Below are 21,194 nucleotides of genomic sequence, written 5' to 3' on the forward strand. Positions count from 1 at the left end.
TGGACAGCCATCGGTCAGAAATGGTGCAGGGTCTCCTGCGTGTGTGTGTGTGTGTGTGTGTGTGTGTGTGTGTGTGTGTGTACTAGATGAGGGGTCTCCAATCTTGGCAACTTTAAGCCGGGAGGACTTCAACTCCAAGAATTCCCCAGCCAACTTTGCAAAGTTGCCAAAGTTGGAGATCTCTGGACTAGATGACTTACAAGGCAAGGGTGAAATGCTCCAGTTCGGACCGGATCGCCCGATCCAGTAGCGATGGAGGCGGGTGGTTCAGAGAACCAGTAGCAAAAATCCCTGCCCCCCCCTCACCATGCCCAGCTGAGTTGCACAATCATCAGAGGCTTTTTTTTACTTTTAAAAGCATTTTTTTCTACAACCTCTTTGGCTGAAAAAATGCTTTTAAAAGTAAAAAAAAAAAAGCCTCTGCCGATCAGACAACATGCAGCTGGGATGTCAAAGGCTTTTAAAAGCATTTTTTCTACAGCCTCTTCAGAGGTTGTAGAAAAAATGCTTTTAAAAGCCTCTGAGGATCCCAGCTGAGTTGCCTGATCCTCAGAGGCTTTTTTTCTTTTAAATGCCTCTGACATCCAAGCTGAGTTGCCTGATCCTCAGAGGCATTTAAAAGAAAAAAAGCTTCTGCCAATTAGGCAACTCAGCTGGGATCGTCAGTAACAAAAAATAATAATTGGCCAGCCCACCCAGTCACATTATCCAGCCCCCCCACCAAGCCACGCCCACAGAACCGGTAGTAACAAATTTTAGATTTCACCACTGCTACAAGGTCCCTTCCAGCTCTTGTTAATCCGTTAACAACCCATTCCAACCTCAGATCACCTGTAGCTCCGGAGACCAGGAGACCTTCTGCATTGGGGCTGCTGATGAACAAGACATTCAATTTAATTAACAATTTTATGACGTTTATGTGTCTATATTTTTCTTGACTGTACACCGCCTTGAGTCCTACGGGAGAAAGGCGGTATAGAAATATAATTAATTAATAAATAAATAAATAAACAAACAAATAAATAAATAAATCCTAGATGCCTTCGCTCCCCCCCCCCCCACATCCTTGTAAATCGCCTCCTCCTTAGTCCAGCCTTGGAAATCCCCCCACCTCCCCCGTCCCCGCAGCCCTCTTCCCCCCTCCCCTCCCAAATGAGTCACGCAATTCAGCTGCTGGGCGAGGAATCTAATCTGAACTTTCTCAACACGCTCCCCGGGCGCGACCAAGTGGCGGCGGCGACCCGGGGGGGGGGAGTGCCGCATGGCGAGCCCGAAAAAGAGCTTTCCCTCTCTCTCCTTCCTTCAGGGACCGGAGCATGGAATCTCCTTCCCGGCCTCGGAAGCGCGCGTGGGTCGATAACCCGAAAGGTCCGCGGTTTCTAGCGGGAGGGGGGGAAATCTCTCTCTCTCCCCCCCCCCCGTGATGGTAGCGTCCAGCTTCAGAGGCCAGACTGAGGATGTACAATAGTTGAGATTCTCGCTCTGGTCATTTTGCAGAATCAGCTGTTAGCGGAGCCGGGCTGGATTTATTGCTGGCTGCCCCCCCCTCTCTTTTTTAATTTTTTTTCTTTTCTTTTTTAAATCTCTCTCTCTCTCTCTCTTTCTTTTTTTTTTTTACTTCCAGCCGCCTGGGTTAAGGACCCCCCAACCCCACCCCTTTTCTCCCCCATCTCTTCCCGATCCAGCAATATTGGATGGTGGGAAAAAGAGGGGGGGGGGAAATAATAACGGTACAAAGGAATTTTTTTCCCCCCAGGAGTTGGGGAGGGGACAGGGGTTTCTCTCCCTAATATTCCCGGCTTTGTGCTTTGCCGCCCGGCCACCGCCTCGCTTTCAAACCAAGTTCACAAGCCGCCCGCGATGCAAAAAGAGGAAGAGCCAGGCTGGAGGATTTGCTGAATTCTTTGGAAGATCTTCCTCCTCCTCCTCCTCCTCCACTTCTCCCCCCACCCCCTCCCCGCCCCGTTTCCGAGAAAAAGATCGTCCCTGATTTGATCCCAGCCTCCCCGGATCGGAAAGCCAAAGGATCGCGGAAGGACAGCCTTCAACGAGACCCGAGCGAGAGAGAGAGAGGGGGGGACGGGGGGACGGACGGACACGCGAGACCAGGCCCCCACCCGCCCCCTTCCCCTTCCTCTTCCTCCCCTCCGGCCGTCCCTCCTTCCCAAGATCCAGGATGGAGAAGAGCGCCGAGCAGCCCAAGGCCCCCGGCGGGAAGCAACAGCCGGGCGATCGGGGAGGTAAATATTTGCGAGCGCTTCGGAGGAGGAGAAGAAGATGCTGCTGCGGCGAAGGATTTGGGGGAGGGGGAGGGGGAGGGGGGGAGGCAAGGGATGGAGAAGAACTGGGGGAGGGGGGGGAGATAAAGATTTTTGTCTGGATCTGCGCGGGAGAAAAAGAGGGGTGGGTGGGGGGATCCGCCGGTGGGACCTTGGCCGCCCTCCCTACCCCCCCCCCTTCTGAACAGTCTGCCGCTGCTTGCAAGGGAGGGGCGTGATGGGGAGTGGGAAACGCAGCTTTCTTTGCAGGACCGGCGGTGGTGTGTGTGTGTGTGTGTGTGTGTGTGTGTGTTTGGGTGGGGGGGCACTGAAACCTAAGGGTGGGAGGAAGGACGCAGAGCCCGATTTCCCCCCCCCCCTCCCTCCCTCCCTTTGGCCTTTGCTGATTCTTGGAGCTGGGACAGCCCCCTCCCTCGGGACATTTTCTAGGAAGGGCACAGATAAAGCAGCCCTTCTCCCTTCCCCACCCCCAACTTCTTTCCAGGGTCTCAGACCCAGCCTGGAGAAAGGGGGAAGGGGAGGGAGGGAGGGAGGGAGGGAAAGAGCCATGCAGTCTGCCCTGGATTGGGGGTTTATAAATAACCATCCCACTTCCTCCCCAACCCAGAACTGGCATCTTTCCCGACAGCTGCTTGGGGATTGAAGGAAAGACCACCTGCCTGGTTTTCCTTTCTGACCTTGGGTGGGTGGGGGAGAGCCCCTCCCTCCTCAAGGGGACAGTTGCTGCCCCCAAGTTCTGCTGAGGCTGGTCTTGAATGGGGGTCTGCAGGAGGGGTGGGCTTGGGCCTTCCTGGAAAGAAGGGGGTGGGGTAGAGTGAAGGGGATGGGGTGGAGGCCGGCCTGCGGTCCAGCATCTCTGCTGCACAAAGGGGAAAGAAAGTTGAGGCCCCGGCCACCACTTCACGGATGGATGAAGGCTCTCTTAATCCACCACCCAAAAATGTATTTCCTTTTTCCCCCATTTCGTCTGACCAGCTGGGCCTGTCCCTTATTAAGAGCTTTGCCTCTGCAAATTCTGATTCCTGGCCTGTTTCTCCAAAAATATGGTATGGCCCAGCAAGGCTGGCTGGGGAATTCTTGGGAGTTGAAGTCCACCCATCTTCAATGATGGCCTATTTGTAGTCTGGCACCACTAGGATGATGATAGGACTTCCATCAGTCAGAATTGTAGACAATATTTTTCTTCTCTTTCCTAAATAGGCTTGATAGAAGTGGGGTGGGAGAGGGGAATAGGACAGGGGTCAGCAACCTGCGGCTCCGGAGCCACATGCAGCTCTTTGGGCCCTCTGCTGTGGCTCCCTGTCAGGTGATCCCACCACTGGCTGGCCCCGCCCCTTGCCCTCCCCTCCCAGTCACTCCTCGCCTGGCCTGAGTAGGTAAGGGAAATGGTGGGGGATGGAGAAGTGGCCAGGGCAGAAACAGAGAAAGGGAGAGAGGGGAGAGAGCAATATGTCAAAAGGATTTTGTGATTCCCGGCGTTTTTTAACAACTGGTTCTCTGCCCTAGTGACCGGCTGGGTAGGTGTGGCTAGGGAGTGGTCATGTGACTGGTGGAAGTGAGTGACATTGAGTTGGCCACGCCCACCCAGGTTTTGTGGCTCCCAGTGTTTTCTTTTCTGTGGGAAACGGGTCCAAATGGCTCTTTGAGTACTTTAATTTAATTTAATTTAATTTAATTTCGAATTTATATACCGCCCTTCTCCCTGAGGACTCAGGGCGGTGTACAGCCAAGATAAAAAACATAGAATACAAATATTAAAACATTTAAAAATATATATAAAATTTGGCCCAAAAAATTAAAAATCACAGACTAATTAAAAGAATTTAAAAATTTTAAAAATTTCTTCTTAAGCCAACCCGGCTTGCTGAAAAAGATAGGTTTTCAGGGAACGACGGAAGGCATTGAGGTCCTGGATTCTTCTTATCTCCGGGGGCAACTGATTCCAGAGGGTGGGAGCCCCCACAGAGAAAGCCCTCCCCCTGGGGGCCACCAGCCTACATTGTTTGGCTGATGGCACCCTGAGGAGGCCCTCTCTGTGGGAGCGCACGGGTCGATGGGAGGTCATCGGTAGCAGCAGGCGGTCTCGGAGATAGCTAGGCCCTATGCCATGGAGCGCTTTAAAGGTGATAACCAACACCTTGAAGCGCACCCGGAAGACCACCGGGAGCCAGTGCAGCTCGCGCAGGAGTGGTGTTACATGGGAGCGCCATGTTGCTCCCATCACTACCCGCGCTGCTGCATTCTGGACCAGCTGGAGCCTCCGGGTGCTCTTCAAGGGGAGCCCCATGTAGAGAGCGTTACAGTAGTCAAGGCGAGAGGTGACGAGGGCGTGAGTGACTGTGCACAGGGAATCCCGATCAAGAAAGGGCCGCAACTGGCGAATCAGGCGAACCTGATAAAAGGTCCCCCTGGTAACAGCCGTCAGATGTTCCTCCAAAGACAGCTGCCTATCCAGGAGGACTCCCAGATTGCGAGCCCTTTCAGTGGGGGCCAAAGACTCGCCCCCAATAGTCAGTGATGGAGTCAACTGACTATATCGGGATGCCGGGAGCCACAGCCACTCAGTCTTGGAAGGGTTGAGCCTGAGCCTGTTCCTCCCCATCCAGATCCGCACAGCCTCCAGGCACTGGGACATCACTTCAAGGGCATCGTTGGGGTGGCCTGGGGTGGAGATGTACAGCTGGGTGTCATCAGCGTACTGGTGGTATCTCACCCCAAAGCCACGGATGATCTCGCCCAGTGGCTTCACATAAATGTTGAACAGAAGGGGCGAGAGGACCGATCCCTGCGGCACTCCACAAATGAGAGGCCTCGAGGTCGACCTCTGCCCCCCTGCCAACACAAACTGCGACCGGTCGGAGAGAAAGGAGGAGAACCACCGTAACACGGTGCCTCCCACCCCCAACTCTTCCAGCCGGTGCAGCATGATACCATGGTCGATGGTATCAAAAGCCGCTGAGAGATCTAATAGGACCAGAACAGAGGAATAACCCCTGTCCCGAGCCCTCCAGAGATCATCAACCAACGCGACCAATGCCGTTTCCGTGCTGTGCCCAGACCTGAAACCCGACTGGAACGGATCCAGATAGGATGTTTCCTCCAGGAATTGTGGAAACTGTTGCGCGACCACACTCTCAACAACCTTCGCAATGAAGCGAAGGTTGGAGACAGGACGATAGTTAGCCAATATTGCTGGATCCAGGGACGGCTTCTTGAGGAGAGGCCTCACCACCGCCTCTTTCAGGGCAGCGGGGAAGTGACCCTCACTCAAGGAAGCATTAATGACGCCCTGGAGCCAGCCTCGTGTAACCTCCCGGGAAGCCAGTACCAACCAGGAGGGACACGGGTCCAGTAAACATGTGGCCGCACTAAGTCTCCCCAAAATCCTGTCCACATCATCGGGAGTCACAGCATCAAACTCCTCCCAGATAACATTCTCAAGACTGTTCCTCGTCACCCTGCCCTGATCTACCCAGTCAGAGTCCAAATCCCCCCGGATCTGAGCGATTTTGTCATACAGGTATTGTCCGAAATCCTCCGCCCTGCCTTCTAAGGGATCCTCCCGCACTCCCAGATGGAGCAGGGCGCGGGTCACCCTAAACAGGGCGGCCGGACGATTCCCTGATGACGCAATAGAGGCGGAAAAGTAATTAGACTTTGCCGTCTTTATCGCCACTAGGTAGGCCTTAATATGCGACCTTACCAGTGTTCGATCAGATTCAGCGAGACTGGCCCTCCAACCGCTCTCCAGGCGTCTTTTCCGGCGCTTCATTTCCCTCAGCTCCTCAGTAAACCAAGGAGCCACCCGGGATCGGCATCGGGTCAGAGGCCGCAAAGGCACAACTCGGTCCAAGGCCCCACCAGCCGCCCGATCCCAGGCGGCTACCAGGTCCTCGGCCGAGTCATGTGCTAGATCCTCAGGAAATGGCCCAAGCTCCGTCTGGAACCTATCAGGATCCATCAGGCGCCTGGGGCGGATCCATCTAATTGGGTCCGCCTCCCTGCGGCGAGGGGTCGCGGTTCGAAGATCTAGGCGAAGGAGTGAGTGGTCAGTCCATGACAAGGGTTCCATGTCTATATCCCCTATAACAAGACCACTCAACCACTGGCCAGAGACAAAAATCAGATCCAGAGTGTGACCTCCCCTGTGAGTAGGGCCATGAACTAACTGGGTCAGGTCCATGGCCGTCATGGAAGCCATGAACTCCCGAGCCACCTCAGACGTTTCACCGACAGATGGCAAGTTGAAATCACCCATGACTAAAAGCCTGGGTGTATCTACTGCCACCGTGGCTATCACGTCGAGTAGCTCAGGAAGGGCTGTTGCCACGCGGCAGGGAGCCAGGTACGTAAGCAACAAGCCCATCTGAACCCCACGGCTCCACCTCACAAGGAGGGACTCACATCCGGCTATCTGAGGCACAGTGGTCTCCCTCGGATCCAGATCCTCGTTAATAATAACCGCCACCCCCCCCGCCCCTCCCCTGGGCCCTCGGCTGATGGAATGCTCTGAAGCCTGGTGGGCACATTTCAACCAGAGGGACGCCACCCTCCGGGCCCAACCAGGTCTCCGTAATACCCGCCAGGTCCGCTCCTCCCTCTTGTATAAGATCGTGAATGAGGGGGGCCTTATTAACCACGGACCTGGCATTGCATAACATCAGCCGAAGGCCCAGATCCTGAGTATCTAAGCCACCTAGTCTCCAAGAGGAGCCATGGGGACCGGGGCAAGCAATTGCTCTCAAACAGCGAGTGCGAGCCCCCAACACATGATATGGTCCCCTGCTCCCGCCATATCTGCCCCTCCCATCTACCGTGCTGATGGTACAGACCTCGTAGGTATCGTCCCCCATCCCTTTCCCAGTCCCTCGACCAACACCTCCCAAATCGTTACCCTGTGCCGGGCTCGGCTCTGACCCTGGTGGATTTCCCCCCCCATCCCCCAGAGTCTTCTTCCCAATTTCTCTAGAAAGATCATTACAAACCCCCCTCCCAGAACCCCTTAAAATCTTAAAAAATTTCCCTAAAAAACCCCACAATTTCTTCCTTGCTCCATGCCATCTCTCTGGACTCCAAAGCCCGTCATCGAGATAGGCCCTCGATAATGTGGAGGGCCAAACCTGCGAGTGGGGAGAATCTCGCAGGGCGAGGAGTTCCGACACCGAATACATATAATCAGGGGAGACAGAGTCCAAGGGAAGGGAGTACCACTGATGTTACAGACATAGGGAGAATTCTAGTCCATGGTTAGGCCATCAAGCCCATTGTCCTCTCACGACAATGGCCAAGGAGGTACATATCCTTCGACCCCGGAGGTTCCAGGGCAGCCATGCTCTCACCTAGGCCACCCATGGAAACTCTGATGGAAATCCGGGCGTGAAGATAGCCATAGTCCGCCTCCCACTGGCCTTATGTCCATAGAACCAGTATCCCTCCTGGGATTAGTAGCATCTGGGGGTCAAGTATCCTGCTCAGAAGGAGGTTTAAGTTCGTAAATTCACGTTGAAGAGATTTTACATGGCAGGGAGTTCAGACAGACTAGATGTAAAAGGGGGAAAATTTGGAATAATTCAGCAGGCCAAAGTAGATGGGTAGCTGCAACCGTAGTAAGGCCCATAGGCCTAAACTCGGTCCAAAGGATGGAAGAGGGAGGGGAAATTCAAGCCGCATAGGTTTGTAGTTCTTTTCCGACCCCTGCAATCCCTCAACCATTATCTGATGGATAATGCGGCCCTATTTCGTTCCCCCCCCATCCAGCTCGTCCTAGGGGGGTGTCTCTGGGTCCCCATGGAGGTAACCCTTCCCCCAAGGGTCCAACACTCTCCAGTCTCCCAGAGCTCAGTCTAAGGCTGCTGCTGAAGAATCCTATGCTGTAGTTCAGGTCTGCAAGCCGCTGGGAGCCACCCCGACATCCGCTGCCGTCACCGCAGCCGCCGCCGCGGCCGCCGCCGCCACCATCGTCGCCGTCGCCATCGGCCTCCCCACTTAAGATTGCAGGTCCCTGGTATAGGATCACTCTACCCTATACCCTAAATCTTGAACCTTGTTCAAGATTTCTCCTTTTTTTTTTTCCATGTGGGGAAATTTCCCAAACCCTGCTAGCTATAATCACCAGGGACTTTGGACATGAAATAACTTTGCAAAAACCCATTTAGAGAATGCTGGGTGGGGCACCTTTTGTCTTGAGTGATACTTCAACATAGGCTGGTCATTTGAATCTCAGGATTGCACTTTTGCAGTTGGCTTCAAAGAGCCAACTTCTGCATTCCTCCACAAAGATGGGGCCATTGTAATTGGCCCCTCATTTCCTGAGTTTTAACGGGAACAGAGTCCATGACATCGCCTTTCCAAGCACATAAGCTGAGGTGAAACTCACAGCTGCTTGAAGAATAAGAAGGGGATAAATATAAGAGGGATGAAGTTTCAAATAAATGAAAAAAGAAGGATGTATCCACACAACACTCTTAATTAGGTCAGTTATAAACTTAGTGTGTGCAATGTGCAGAGTTTTAATTTCGCCCTTGGGTAGTTTTGGTGTGGCTTGGTACAGTATGTTGCGTAGGCCTGGCTCATTCAGTTAGGTCACAGATCAATTTATTATGCGCATAATAACATGCTGTGCATAACGTTCTGTAAAACACCGAGTGATTCGACTAGCGTTCCTTCTCCGAAAATTATTCATCCCGTCTATGCAGGGTATGAGTAGCCGGCTATGAGAAGCCAGGATGATGTTATCTGTGCTCATGATGTCATTGTGCAAATGACATGACATAATTCCTCTCATTGGTGTAGTGATGGCAAGTTAAGGCAAGGCCATGTGGGTTTGTTCCTTTGGGTTGGTTATCCATTGGATGCTTGACCTTGAGTTGAAGTCTACCCATGGCCTATTTGTAGTCTGGCACCACCAGGATGATGATAGGACTTCCATCAGTTAGAATTGTAGACAATGTTTTTCTTCTCCTTCCTAAATAGGCTTGATATAGGTGCTTGATATTGTGACCAGAGAGTTGGTGGCAAAGGACCCGTAATCTACAGCAGCTTCCTCAATGCAGCTCCCTCCTGTTCTGACTATAACCCCCTTAATTTCCCTCCAGTGGGGCCAGGGTTTCTCCAGGCTGGAGGAAGTGGCCTTCAGCCTGTGGGCTTAGCAGCTGCTGGGCTAAGAAGATAAGGAGGGAGTCCAGCGTCTGAGTCTCCTACAACAGGGGTCTCCAACCTTGGCAACTTTAAGACTTGTGGACTTCAATTCCCAGAATTCCTCAGCCAGCAAAGCAAAGCTGGCTGAGGAACTCTGGGAGTTGAAGACCACAAGTCTTAAAGTTGCCAAGATTGGAGACCCCTGTCCTACAACCTGCCTGGAAGCCAGCCAGCTCATGTGGGTCTACATTGGGCTTATTTGTGGGTGTTGGTTGATTCTTCCGAAGTGGAGGGGACCTAAAGTGGAGCAAGGAAGGAAGGATGAATCTCATGATCCCGAGGTAGATACTTGTAGACAGAAGGTGTAGGAGAAATCTAAAGGTGTGTAGGAATGCCTGGCTAAGGAAGCTTGTTGGACTACTAGACTGCAAAGAAATGCAGGGAGGTCACAAGTGAGCCCAAGAGAGGCCGCCAAGAGAAGCCACCAAGGTGTGAAAAATCTTTCAAATGAGATGCAGGATCATCCATCTTGATCTTCTTTTCTCCAGCCTGCTGTCTTTCAGATGAGTTGGCCTTCAGATGCTTTTCTGGATAGTAGTTGTGGGACTGGAAGGCCAATGCACCTGGAGAGGACCAGGTGTGGAGAACCTGATCTAAGACAACTGACTTACTGGGTCAAGCTCCCAATATTCCAGCATTTCTCATGCCATATGCTAAGCCACAGTATGTCCTGCTTTTGCCTTGGTCTTAACATGCTGTAGGTTGCAACCATTGTATGAAGCAGAGGGGATGGTTTGGCCTGTTCTGCTCATCTAGCCAATTCAATAAACCATTATTCAACCAACTATGCCTTAGCATCAAATGTGGTCCCCGTCTGCACAGATGTTTCTGGATGAGCAAGAGAAAAAGCGGTGGTTTTCCTTACTTGTGTGATGTAAACAAAACACTGCTCCAAATGGACGTTTCTCTCCAAACTTGACTTGGTGGCTACTGTCGTGGGGCTGGAGGGGGGCCCACTGAGGAGATTTGCAAAGACCTGAGACTTGTTGGGAAACCCACCTATTGAAGAAAGATGTTTACATCTTGAAATCTCACTGGATCTGGTACGAGGCATGCTGTGGTCCTGTCTCTCAGAGATCTGCATTTGGTGGGTTTGCAAAGGCAAGACTTCTCTGCCATGGGACCCGCCTTCTGGAACATTCTCCCTTCTGAAGTGAGTTTAGCTAGCTCAGTTCTGCCTTCTTTTCTGGAAGTCCTTGGAGATTTGGCTGTGCCATCAAACTTGGTGAACTCAGAGAGCCAGTGAGACTTTGAGGTTGTTGATCAAAGCTCTTGGTTTGCCTTAAAAAAAAAAGACTGTGTTTGACATGTTTACAATTAGCCCTTGACTTATGACCTGTCACTTAGCGACAATTTGAAGTTACGACTGACCTAAAAATGGGGATTTATCTCCTGGATTCAAAGTTCCAATGGTCGGCCCTCTTCCATCATCCAGTGATTAAACTGTGAGTGCTTGGCAACATGGCGCCTTTATGGCCATTTGCAACAACCTACCACATTTTAAGACGGTTTTGCTGAAAACCAGCTCTTCCTTCCGGTTTTCAGCGAAACTATGTTGATAGTCAACTATTAGCCAGCTGCACTGGCTCCCGGTGGTCTTCTGGGTGCGCTTCAAGGTTTTGGTTACCACCTTTAGAGCGCTCCATGGCTTAGGGCCTGGTTATTTACGGGACCGCCTGCTGCCGCAAACGGCCTCCCACCAGCCGGTACGCTCTCACAGAGAGGGACTCCTCCGGGTGCCATTGGCCAAACAATGTTGGCTGGCGGCCCCCAGGGGGAGAGCCTTCTCTGTGGGGGCACCTACTATCTGGAACGAGCTCCCCCCAGAGATACGGAGGATCCCGGATCTACGCACCTTCCGCCGCGCTCTCAAGACCTTTTTATTTCACCAGGCTGGTCTGGCCTAACCTCTCCCATTCTCTTTTTAATGTAAATTTTAATGTAAATTTTAATTTGTTCTTAACCTGGGGTTTTAAATTTGTCTTGGGCTAAGTTGATTTAATTCGATTTTACTTCTGCTCTTAAATTTTTGTATTCTATGTGTTTTATCTTGTGCCTGTTCACCGCCCTGAGTCCTCTGGGAGTAGGGCGGTATATAAATCAAATAAAATAAAATTAAATTAAATTAAATTAGTTCACTCAATGACTTCAGCATCCACTTAATAATTTGCTTAATGATTAGCACATGAAAAGGTCATAAAACCAGTTGCAGGTTTTTACAACCATTATGACCTATAACCCTAACGGGCAGGCTCCGTTACGGTTTACATATGGAGGACTAGCCTCATTGTTTTTGCTCTACATCACCCAGAGTCACTTTGGTGAGATGGGCAGCCATATGAATTGTGCAAATGAATAAATAAATTGGATAGGAGGGTCCCTCGATGCTAATTTAAGCCTCTGTCAAGTGTCCAGTGATGAGAGCTATGCCCTTGAAGGGACGTCTTGGACCATTGCCCCAGCGCATGACCTTCCAAGCAACGTGTTGGGTGAGAGTTGCCTGCCACTGCTGTGGCTGGAATGGTGTGGGAAGGGTTGTGTATCATACTTGGGCAGACACGCCCCATTTGTTCTTTCGAGAAGAACCATGAGATGGTTGTTGCAAGGTTTTGCTGCAATTGCCATCTCCACAAGGCATCTGAAACATTTCAAAGTTGCCCTCTGTAGACGGAGGTCAAGCATTTGTCAAGGGCCGTTCAAGACAGAGTTCTTTTCTCGTTTTCTTTTCTTAAAAAATAAATTTTCATTGAATGTTTTGCAAAGGACCTTATTTATTTTTGTCCCATCTCTGTTATTTTTTTATAAAGACCTCAAGGCAGTGAACATGCCTAATGTTTCTTCTTCTCCTAATTTCCCCACAACAACAACCCTGAGAGGTGGGTTGAGCTGAGAGAGAGGGCGGGACTGGCCCAAAGTCACCTAGTTGGCTTTCATGCTTAAGGCGGGCATGAATTTACTCTCTCCCAGTTTCTGGCCTGGAGCCTTAGCCACTAAACCAAACTGGCTATGCATAAAAACTAAGATCAACTAATAAAGAGTAAAGGCAGCAAAGAAGGAATGAAATAAGAAAGGGGAAAAAAAGTCAGAGTGCCGAAATAAATAAGAATAAAAATAAATAGAAGGAAAAAGCTTCCAATTTCCTTTGCAGCAAATATAAGCACAATTACAAAATTATCCCCTACTACTGTTTGTTTACAAACAAAAATTCACTGTTTTCTATTATCCAGGTTTTTTTCCCCTAAACATCAAAACCACAAATCCTAAAGTGCATTTTGTTTCCATTGTATGCAAAAAAAAATCTACAAGGATTTTCCAATCAGCTATAAATGCATTTATCAGATATTAATTTTTCTCTACTTAAAGAGGTTAATTTAGCCATCTCCACAAGTTTCATCCTCTTCACCAATCATCTTTCTAATAATTACTTATTATTTCTCACTGAGAAAATACTTCAGTCAGCGTGTTCCTTTGATCTATTCTAGTTGCATAGCCTTTTGCTGCTATTTGCCAGATAAGCGCTTATGGTTCACCAGGAATCACGTTGGGAATAACTGCCTTAAGGCATAGTATGGTTTATTTGGTTTAAATTTAGCATGTTGTCTACATCTGGCCATTGCGGTTGATTAACGTGGCTTATTGTTCAGTGTTACAGTACACTTTTGCTTAGTAAATAAGCAGCTCATTTGATGCTAAAGCTTACGTGCAAAAACATGTTTGGTTTAACATGTTGCATTAAGCAAAGTTTTGATGTGATCATAATTCGACGAATAGAGGCTGGGTTCATGCAACATATGAAAAAACCCACGTGAGTTGTGGCAGGGCATGTTGTTCATGCTAGTACAGATTCCTTGTGCTACTGAGGGTTGAGGTGTCTTTTGAAGGGACATGAATAAATGATAAAGATTCATTTGTTTGGAAAAGGGCTCAAGAAGGAACAAGATGTGAGGAGTTGTTGGAAGTGTTGGGAGCAGTTCACTTGGAGAAGAGAAGACTATGGGGGAGACCTACTAATTGTCTTCAGAGAGCTGATGTCAGAATTGAAGACAGGAGAAGAAACAACAAGGAAGGAGATTTTGAGTGGACATCCGGAATAATTTCCTAATGGTTAAGGCTGTTCAGGGATGGACTACAGTGGAGATAAGTGGATTAATAGGTTGGTGGTATAGAAATACAGGAGGGCTGCCACCTGTCAGGGGAATTACAGTGGCAAATTCCTGCACCAAGCAGGGTGTTAGATTAGATGTAATGATATGTGAGGAAGACCTTGGGAGATGGGACAAAGAAATGCTGCCTAGGGAATGGTCAGATAAGGTGTAACCGTTAGCTACATAATGGGCAGAGGAAGAGGTGCAGAAGTGACCCTCCCTAGTTTCTCAGGCTATAAAGGAGACAGTAGAAGATTTGTACTTTCAAACCTGCAATATCTTGTAAACGTAGCCTTACAATAAAGTCGAATTATCATCTGATCGTGTTACCTGTCTGGTCTACTGGTTAAGGCTAACCCTAGATGGTTTCAGAAATCCCTTCCAACCCATAAAAACGACAGTGAAGCTGACCTCCACTATTAAAATGGGGATAAGTCAATAACACTCCCCATCAGTGTATGAGGTTGAAGGTTTTCTTCTGTTAATTTCCAGGCCAATGTGGCAGTGTTGACTATCACAGCTGGGAACTTACACGACAAAGAATTTCTGCTCTGTCCTCAAAAGTAGAATCCTTTTCCTATAGGGAAGCCGTAGACTGATGTTTTGGCAACTTTCAGATGTGTGGACTTCCACTCCCAGAATTCCCCAGTCAGCATGGCTTGCCAGAGTTTGAAAAACACCACTGTAGACCATTTAGATGTGGCGACTGAGTTCCCAGGCTACTTGTCCAGTAAGTTTACGGGGCAGTGTAAGATATGAATCCAAGAAATAACCTATTTCAGTAACCAGGCCAAGTATTTGGTTCAAATGCGGTTGTGCCTGCACAATTTGCAAAGTTTTATGGAAGGTCCAGGCCACAGCATCTCCCCTGTAACAGTAACAGAGTTGGAAGGGATCTTGGAGATCATCTAGTCCAACCCCCTGCTCACACAGGAGACCTGTGCTAGGGATTCGAACCGCCGAAATGCCAACCTTTCTGATCGACAAGCTCACTGTCTTAGCCAGTGAGCCACCTGGTCAGGCTATAATATACCCACTGCTTCTCTTTAGATGAGATGGACCAAGAGCCTGACCAGATAAAGTGACCTTGGAGGGTTTGAAAAGGAGGTGGACTGCTCTGTTTGGACTCCCAGGACTGTTTTATGCCCCTCTGAGGTTTGCATTGCAGAAATGTTGCTGGAACTCAGCTAGAAAATGCCTATTTTCACCAGAAAGCACAGAGCTGGGGCTTCGGCTCCCTAAGCCCCAATCTTCCTAATAGGGCCATTTTCCCTCCCCCTCCCCTTTGCAAAAATCACAGGCCAAATGAATTTCTTTAGAGCAGGGGTCTCCAAATTTGTCAATTTTAAGACTTGTGGATTTCAACTCCCAGAATTCTGGGAGTTGAAGTCCACAAGTCTTACAGTTGACAAGGTTGGAGACCCCTGCTTTAGAGCTCGAAGCGGCAGTCGGTTTCCTTAACTCCTCAATAACCAAAGAAAAATATGTTTGCTTTGTCTTCCCCAGTGCTAGGCTACATCCCCGGCTTCTCCCGCCTGGTATTGGAAAAGCTTCTTCTTCTTCTTTTCTTTTAAAATCTGGTCACAAAAAACTCCCTCCTTCCCACCATCTGACGCAAAGGGAAAGGTCTCTGCATGGGAGGGGTGTCCCCTGCCCTCCCCTTATTTGCAAACCGCCTAGGAAAGCCAGGACCAGCCAGGACGAATGCCATTAGGCTGGCCTCCCCACCCCCAGCATAATTACAGTTTGCCTAAGGCTGGACTGACTCGGCACGTGGTTTGGGAGCTCCACCCAGCAGTTCTGCCAGAAAGATGTGGCTTAAGCTTCAGCTTTGCGGCTCCTTGTGTGGTTGCGTGGAACGGGAGACAAACAGGGCAGGATCCTCCCTTTGGCTGGACCTGGTGCAGTTTTGCAGAGAAGCTGGTGGTGCCAACGGTGGCTTGCAGATACCCAGGAAAGGATCCAGAGGCAGCTTTGGTTGAGTTAGTTTCATGGTTGAGTAATCAAAGCTCTCTGCTTGCTGACTTACACTGATCGGCTTGCTTGCAGGGCAGTTGATTCATCTTGAGGGGGTCCTTGGTGCTCTCTGAGCTTGCTTGTTTTCCTGCAGACGTTTCATTCATGAAGTCATTATCATTCATCAAGAAACATCTGCAAGAAAAACAAGCAAGCTCAGGGAGCACCAAGGACTCCCCTCATTTCAACCCTGAGCTACGAATATTCTCCTTTATTGCTCAATCTTGAGTTTTCCTTGTTTAGGAAGCAGGGCCTTCCTCTCTTGTTGGAGGATCTCCCCACAGATGGAGAAGCCAACATCAACATTGAGACTCGTGGGGGTGGAGGTGGGATCAGGGCCACTGAGCCACGGGTTCAGATTAATCAGGGATTAATCAGGTTTGGAGGCGTGGTCCTGACCAGGTTGAGGCAGGGCCTTTGATTAGAGGTGAGAACTGCTGAAGAGAAATTCCAAAATGTGGGAAGATGTTGGCTGAGAAGCTGCAGGACATCATTCCAAGAAGAAACTGGATTCAAATTTGGCATCTCCCAAGTACATTGTGAAAGAATGAAACCCTTCCAACTGCTAGAAGACACTAACCAAAGTTTCCGCAAACTCACATCTCCACATTCTTCCATCAGTCTTCATGTTGATAGGACTTGTAGCCCAATATTTGGAGGTTTGCACTTTCCCTGCCAATGGTTGTGTTCACAAAGCATGCATAATTAGGTTCCTTGCAAACCTAGGAAGTATAATCTCCTAAACAGATAGTCCTTCACCTACGGCCAGTCGAAGTTAGGACGGACTCTGAAAAAGCTACTTATGACCTGGATTCACACTTCCAACATCTGTGCGTTCTTCCTCCATGGTTATGTGACCGCATTTTGGGTGCTTAGCAACTGGCCTGCATTAATGACCATTTGCTGTGTCTCATGTTCACCTGACAATGTTTTAAGACGTTTTTGCAGAAAATTGGCATTTGCTTCTGGTTTTCAGCCAAACTGCATCATAGCAAACAATTGACTTGCTTAATGACTGCCACAAGAAAAGGTGGTAAAATTGGGTCAGTCACATGTGTGGTTCTCTTTACAACTGTCACGACTTATAGTCATAATGGGCAGATTCCATTACAATCATAAGTTGAGGACTACCTTTAATATGAACCTCACTGGTTTCCTGAACATTTCCAGAATCCAGTTTCCTAGTGAAGGGGGTTGATCCCCCTTTCTTCCGCAGACTGGAAAATGGCACTTGTTGTTCCCATGCCCCCCTTCCTCTGTATTTTGGAGAAGGGTCACCCCATTCTCTCAGGAGTTGCAGATTTCAGTTCTGTGGCTGAGCTGCAGCACTGCAGCCATCCTCCTTCATTTACCCCAGCAACCTCAACAAATATTTGCAAAGCCCTGATCAAACATAGGTCTGTACACAGACTGCCTTCCTCCTTCCATAGTTGATACCAGGCAGTTTTTTTTAACTGTGACAATTCTAAGATGTGTTGACTTCAACTGTGAGATGGGCAGTGTAGAAATGTGAGATAGATAGATGATAGATAGATAGATAGATAGATAGATAGATAGATAGATAGATAGATATACTGCTCAAAAAAATAAAGGGAACACAAGCAGAAGACATCTTGAGATCTGAATGAATGAAATAGCCTTATGAAATACTTTGTTCTTTACATACAGTAGTTTATACACTGCTCAAACAACTAAAGGGAACACAAAACTACTCTATGTAACAAAGAAAGTATTTCATAAGGCTATTTCATTCATTCAGATCTCGGATGTCTTCTGCTTGTGTTCCCTTTATTTTTTTGAGCAGTGTAGATAGATAGATAGATAGATAGATAGATAGATAGATAGATAGATAGATAGATGGAGATGGATGGATAGATAGATGGTAGGTAGGTAGGTAGGTAGGTAGGTAGATAGGTAGATAGGTAGATAGATAGATGGATGGATGGATGGATGATAGATGATAGATGATAGATGATAGATGATAGATGATAGATGATAGATGATAGATGATAGATGGAGATGGATGGATAGATAGATGGTAGATAGGTCGATAGATAGATAAATAGATGGTAGGTAGGTAGGTAGGTAGGTAGGTAGGTAGATAGATAGATAGATAGATAGATAGATAGATAGATAGATAGATAGATGGTAGGTAGTAGATAGATAGATGATGGATGGAGATGGATGGATAGATATATAGATGGTAGGTAGGTCGGTAGACAGACAGACAGACAGTCAGTCAGTCAGTCATTGGAGTAAGCCACAATGAATAGGTCTGTACATTGTAGTAAACTGAAAATATAGAAATCACAGAATAGCTACAGATAATATTAAGCCCAGAGAATCCTGAGAGTTGATGTCCACAAGTCTTAAAGCTGCCAAGTTTGAAGACCTCTGTGCTATAATTTTAAAAAATGCACCAAACTTTGATTGCATTATTTGTAGCCTCCATTTTGACTTCTTTGACCGAACCCTGCCACAGCCACCCCCGGAGGGAATATTTTTCAGCTGAGGCTATTTGCTCCGTCACCAACAGGGCTTCAAGGTTATGTTGCATTAAACAAACATAGCATTATCTCATTTTGGTTTTGGGAGGCTGATAATACAGATAAGGCAGTCTAGTCTGCTTTTTTTTAAAAAAAAAAACCAAAACATCTTGATTTAAAACTCTGCACTGCACATTCATCGACTGACATGCCTTTTGGTGCTCCAACATCTGGCCTGGAATGAGGTCTGCTGACGTAGCTCCTCTGACATTGTTGAAAAGAAGAACCGGGAAGTTGTTTCCTGAATCTTTAGAAATAATGCTTTGACGGGTTTCCTTGGACCTGTTCCCAACCTGGAGGAAAAGCCTATTTCCTCTGGTTTGTCCCATGCTGAGGCTGCCCTTTCCCCGCTCAGCTTTTCCTGCTTCTGTCCTGTCTTCCCAGGAGTCCTTCCCTGCCCTGTCTGGCCTACTTCAGGCAGATGTCCTATTAAGCTCAGACCTCCAAACCAAACTTCCTGCAGGTCAATTATTGTATACAAGCCACCAGGCTGGGCATATTGGTCATCCTGTTGAGCTAGCTTTAATGCAGAAGAATGCAAAAGCCCAGGTTCACCTTTCCTGCTTCCTCTAGTTATTAGGCATTGAAAGAATGCATTTCTGTCACCTGCAACCCCTTGAGGGCTTCCATTCAAGTGCCTTTCAGTCTTTGTCTGGCCCTGCATGGCACCCAAACAAAATTAGGAAGAGATTATGATGGGGGGGGGGCATTGTTGGTAAACTCTGCAGGAAATGCTTCTTGAAAAGCAACTTGTTTCTCCTTCTTTGTCTCTTTGTTGTTATCTTCTTCCTTCTCTTCCATGGAGCAAAACTTAAGTTCCATTCGGGGCCATGGAAGCTAGGAGAACATCAGTAGTTGGAGCAATGGCCACAATGGGATCTGCAGACAGTTGCTTCTGGTGTGGCCTTTTCCACTGGGATTGTAATTTTCCATATTTTGAGGCTAAGGTGTTCCCTAACTCTGATTTCCTGGGACTGTCAAAGCAGCAGGGGTGACATCCAGCAGGTTCTGACAGATTCTGGAGAACCGCTAGCAGACATTTTGAGTAGTTTGGAGAACCGGTAGTGGAAATTTTGAGTAGTTCAGAGAACTGGCAAATGCCACCTCTGGCTGGCCCCAGAGTGGGGTGAGAATGGAGATTTTGCAATATCTTTCCCCCAGGAGTGGGAAGGGAATGGGGATTTTGCAGTATCCTTCCCCCTGGAGTGGGGAGGGAATGGGGATTTTGCAGTATTCTTCCCCTGGAGTGGGGTGGGAATGGAGATTTTGCTATATCTTTCCCCCTGGAGTGGGGAGGGAATGGGGATTTTGCAGTATCCTTCCCCTGGAGTGGGGTGGGAATGGAGATTTTGCAATATCCTTCCCCTGGAGTGGGGTGGGAATGGAGATTTTGCAATATCCTTCCCCCTGGAGTGGGGAGGGAATGGGGATTTTGCAGTATCCTTCCCCCTGGAGTGGGGTGGGAATGGAGATTTTGCAGTATCCTTCCCCTGGAGTGGGGAGGGAATGGGGATTTTGCAGTATTCTTCCCCTGGAGTGGGGTGGGAATGGAGATTTTGCAGTATCCTTCCCCTGCCATGCCCACCAAGCCACGCCCACAGAACTGGTAGTAAAAAAAAATGGATTTCACCACTGCAAAGCAGGTCTTCCACCACTGAGCTGCAGCTGTTGCCTCTCTCTACCTGGGAGACTCCACAGTCCCCTTTTAGGTGAACATTCCCCTTTGCACATCTCCATCTCCCAAACGGCAGCAGATGGTATGGCTGCCCTTTGGCAGTGGCCCCATTAAAATGTGATGCCAGGCTTTTCTGCTGTGGCTTTGGGATGGATGGACCCACTCCTACGTTTAAAAAAAAACAAACAGTGGGGAGACCAAGGTTCCTATCTTCTAGTTCCCCTGGTTAGGAGAGAATGGATTATTATATGCACGTCAATGTAAGGAGTCTCAAATACCTGGCTGGTGAAGAGGACAGAATTAGCAAGAGGTGGTGAAGTTGACTCGATTAGAGAAAGGACAATAACTACGTTTATTAGTGACTTGAAACTAGGGACTTTTTGCTGAAATAAGAAAAAAAATGAACTTGGTGATTCCCTATGTCTGATGACTAGAAAAAGCAGGAAGTGGAAAGAAGGAAGTTAAGCTGTAACCTTAGAGAGAGGGAAAGATATAAATATACTTCTAACTGCAGTTTAGAAAATCAGAAGTTGCTTCTTTATCATCTTTGCTTTTCCTTCCCTTCCTAATCTTTGCTTTTTCCTTCCTTTTTTTTTTTTTTAATTTGATTTATATGCCGCCCTTCTCCGAAGACTCAGGGCGGCTTACAATGCGTTAAGCAATAGCCTTCATCCTTTTGTATATTTATACAAAGTCAGCTTATTGCCCCCACAAACTGGGTCCTCATTTCACCTACCTTAGAAAGGATGGAAGGCTGAGTCAACCTTGAGCCTTGGCAAGATTCGAACCCTGCAGTAATTGCAGGCAGCTGGTCTTAATAACCAACTTAATAACAGGGTGCCTTAAACCCCTGTACTACCAAGGCTCTTCCTTCCTTCCTTCCTTCCTTCCTTCCTTCCTTCCTTCCTTCCTTCCTTCCTTCCTCCCTCCCTCCCTCCCTCCCTCTGTTTCTTTTCTTTTTCCTTCTTTCCTTCCTTCTTTTTCCTTCCTTCCTTCCTTCCTTCCTTCCTTCCTTCCTTCCTTCCTTCCTTCCTTCCTTCTTTTTCCTTCCTTTTCCTTCCTCCCTCCCTCCCTCTCTTCTTTTTCCTTTCCTTCCTTCCACCCTCCCTCCCTGCCTCCCTCCCTCCCCTTTTTCTTCTTTTGCACTTTTTCTTTCTTATTTTTTTTCTTTCAAAATTAGAATTGTTTTTATTCTTTTTTTTAAAAAAAGTTCTGTAATAAAAGTTATATAAGAGAGAGAGGGGGAGGGAGAGAGAGAATGGAGTTGTGAGTGAGTGACAGTGGCTGTGGTTTACAAGAGGTTCCTGGTGACCCACTTTGGAACGCCTGTTTTCCC

General features: G+C 48.3%; 1 protein-coding gene across 4 annotated transcripts in view; it reads left to right on the forward strand.

Annotated features, from left to right (window-relative positions):
• The first annotated feature begins 1,608 nt into the window (after positions 1-1,608).
• MAP7D1 (MAP7 domain containing 1) overlaps positions 1,609-21,194 on the forward strand; it is a 91,409-nt gene continuing 71,823 nt past the window's right edge. For 3 of the 4 annotated variants that reach the window (XM_070949520.1, XM_070949521.1, XM_070949522.1), the window contains exon 1: positions 1,609-2,240. In XM_070949520.1, coding sequence (XP_070805621.1) covers positions 2,177-2,240 — 64 coding nt within the window. In that variant the 5' untranslated portion in view covers positions 1,609-2,176. The remainder of the gene's footprint in view (positions 2,241-21,194) is intronic. The other variant, XM_070949523.1, reaches the window with a different exon arrangement.

This window comes from Pituophis catenifer, unplaced genomic scaffold, assembly GCF_029215685.1.
Source record: "Pituophis catenifer annectens isolate HBS135680 unplaced genomic scaffold, rPitCat1.0.hap2 SCAF_9, whole genome shotgun sequence".
NCBI classification, from domain to species: domain Eukaryota; kingdom Metazoa; phylum Chordata; class Lepidosauria; order Squamata; family Colubridae; genus Pituophis; species Pituophis catenifer.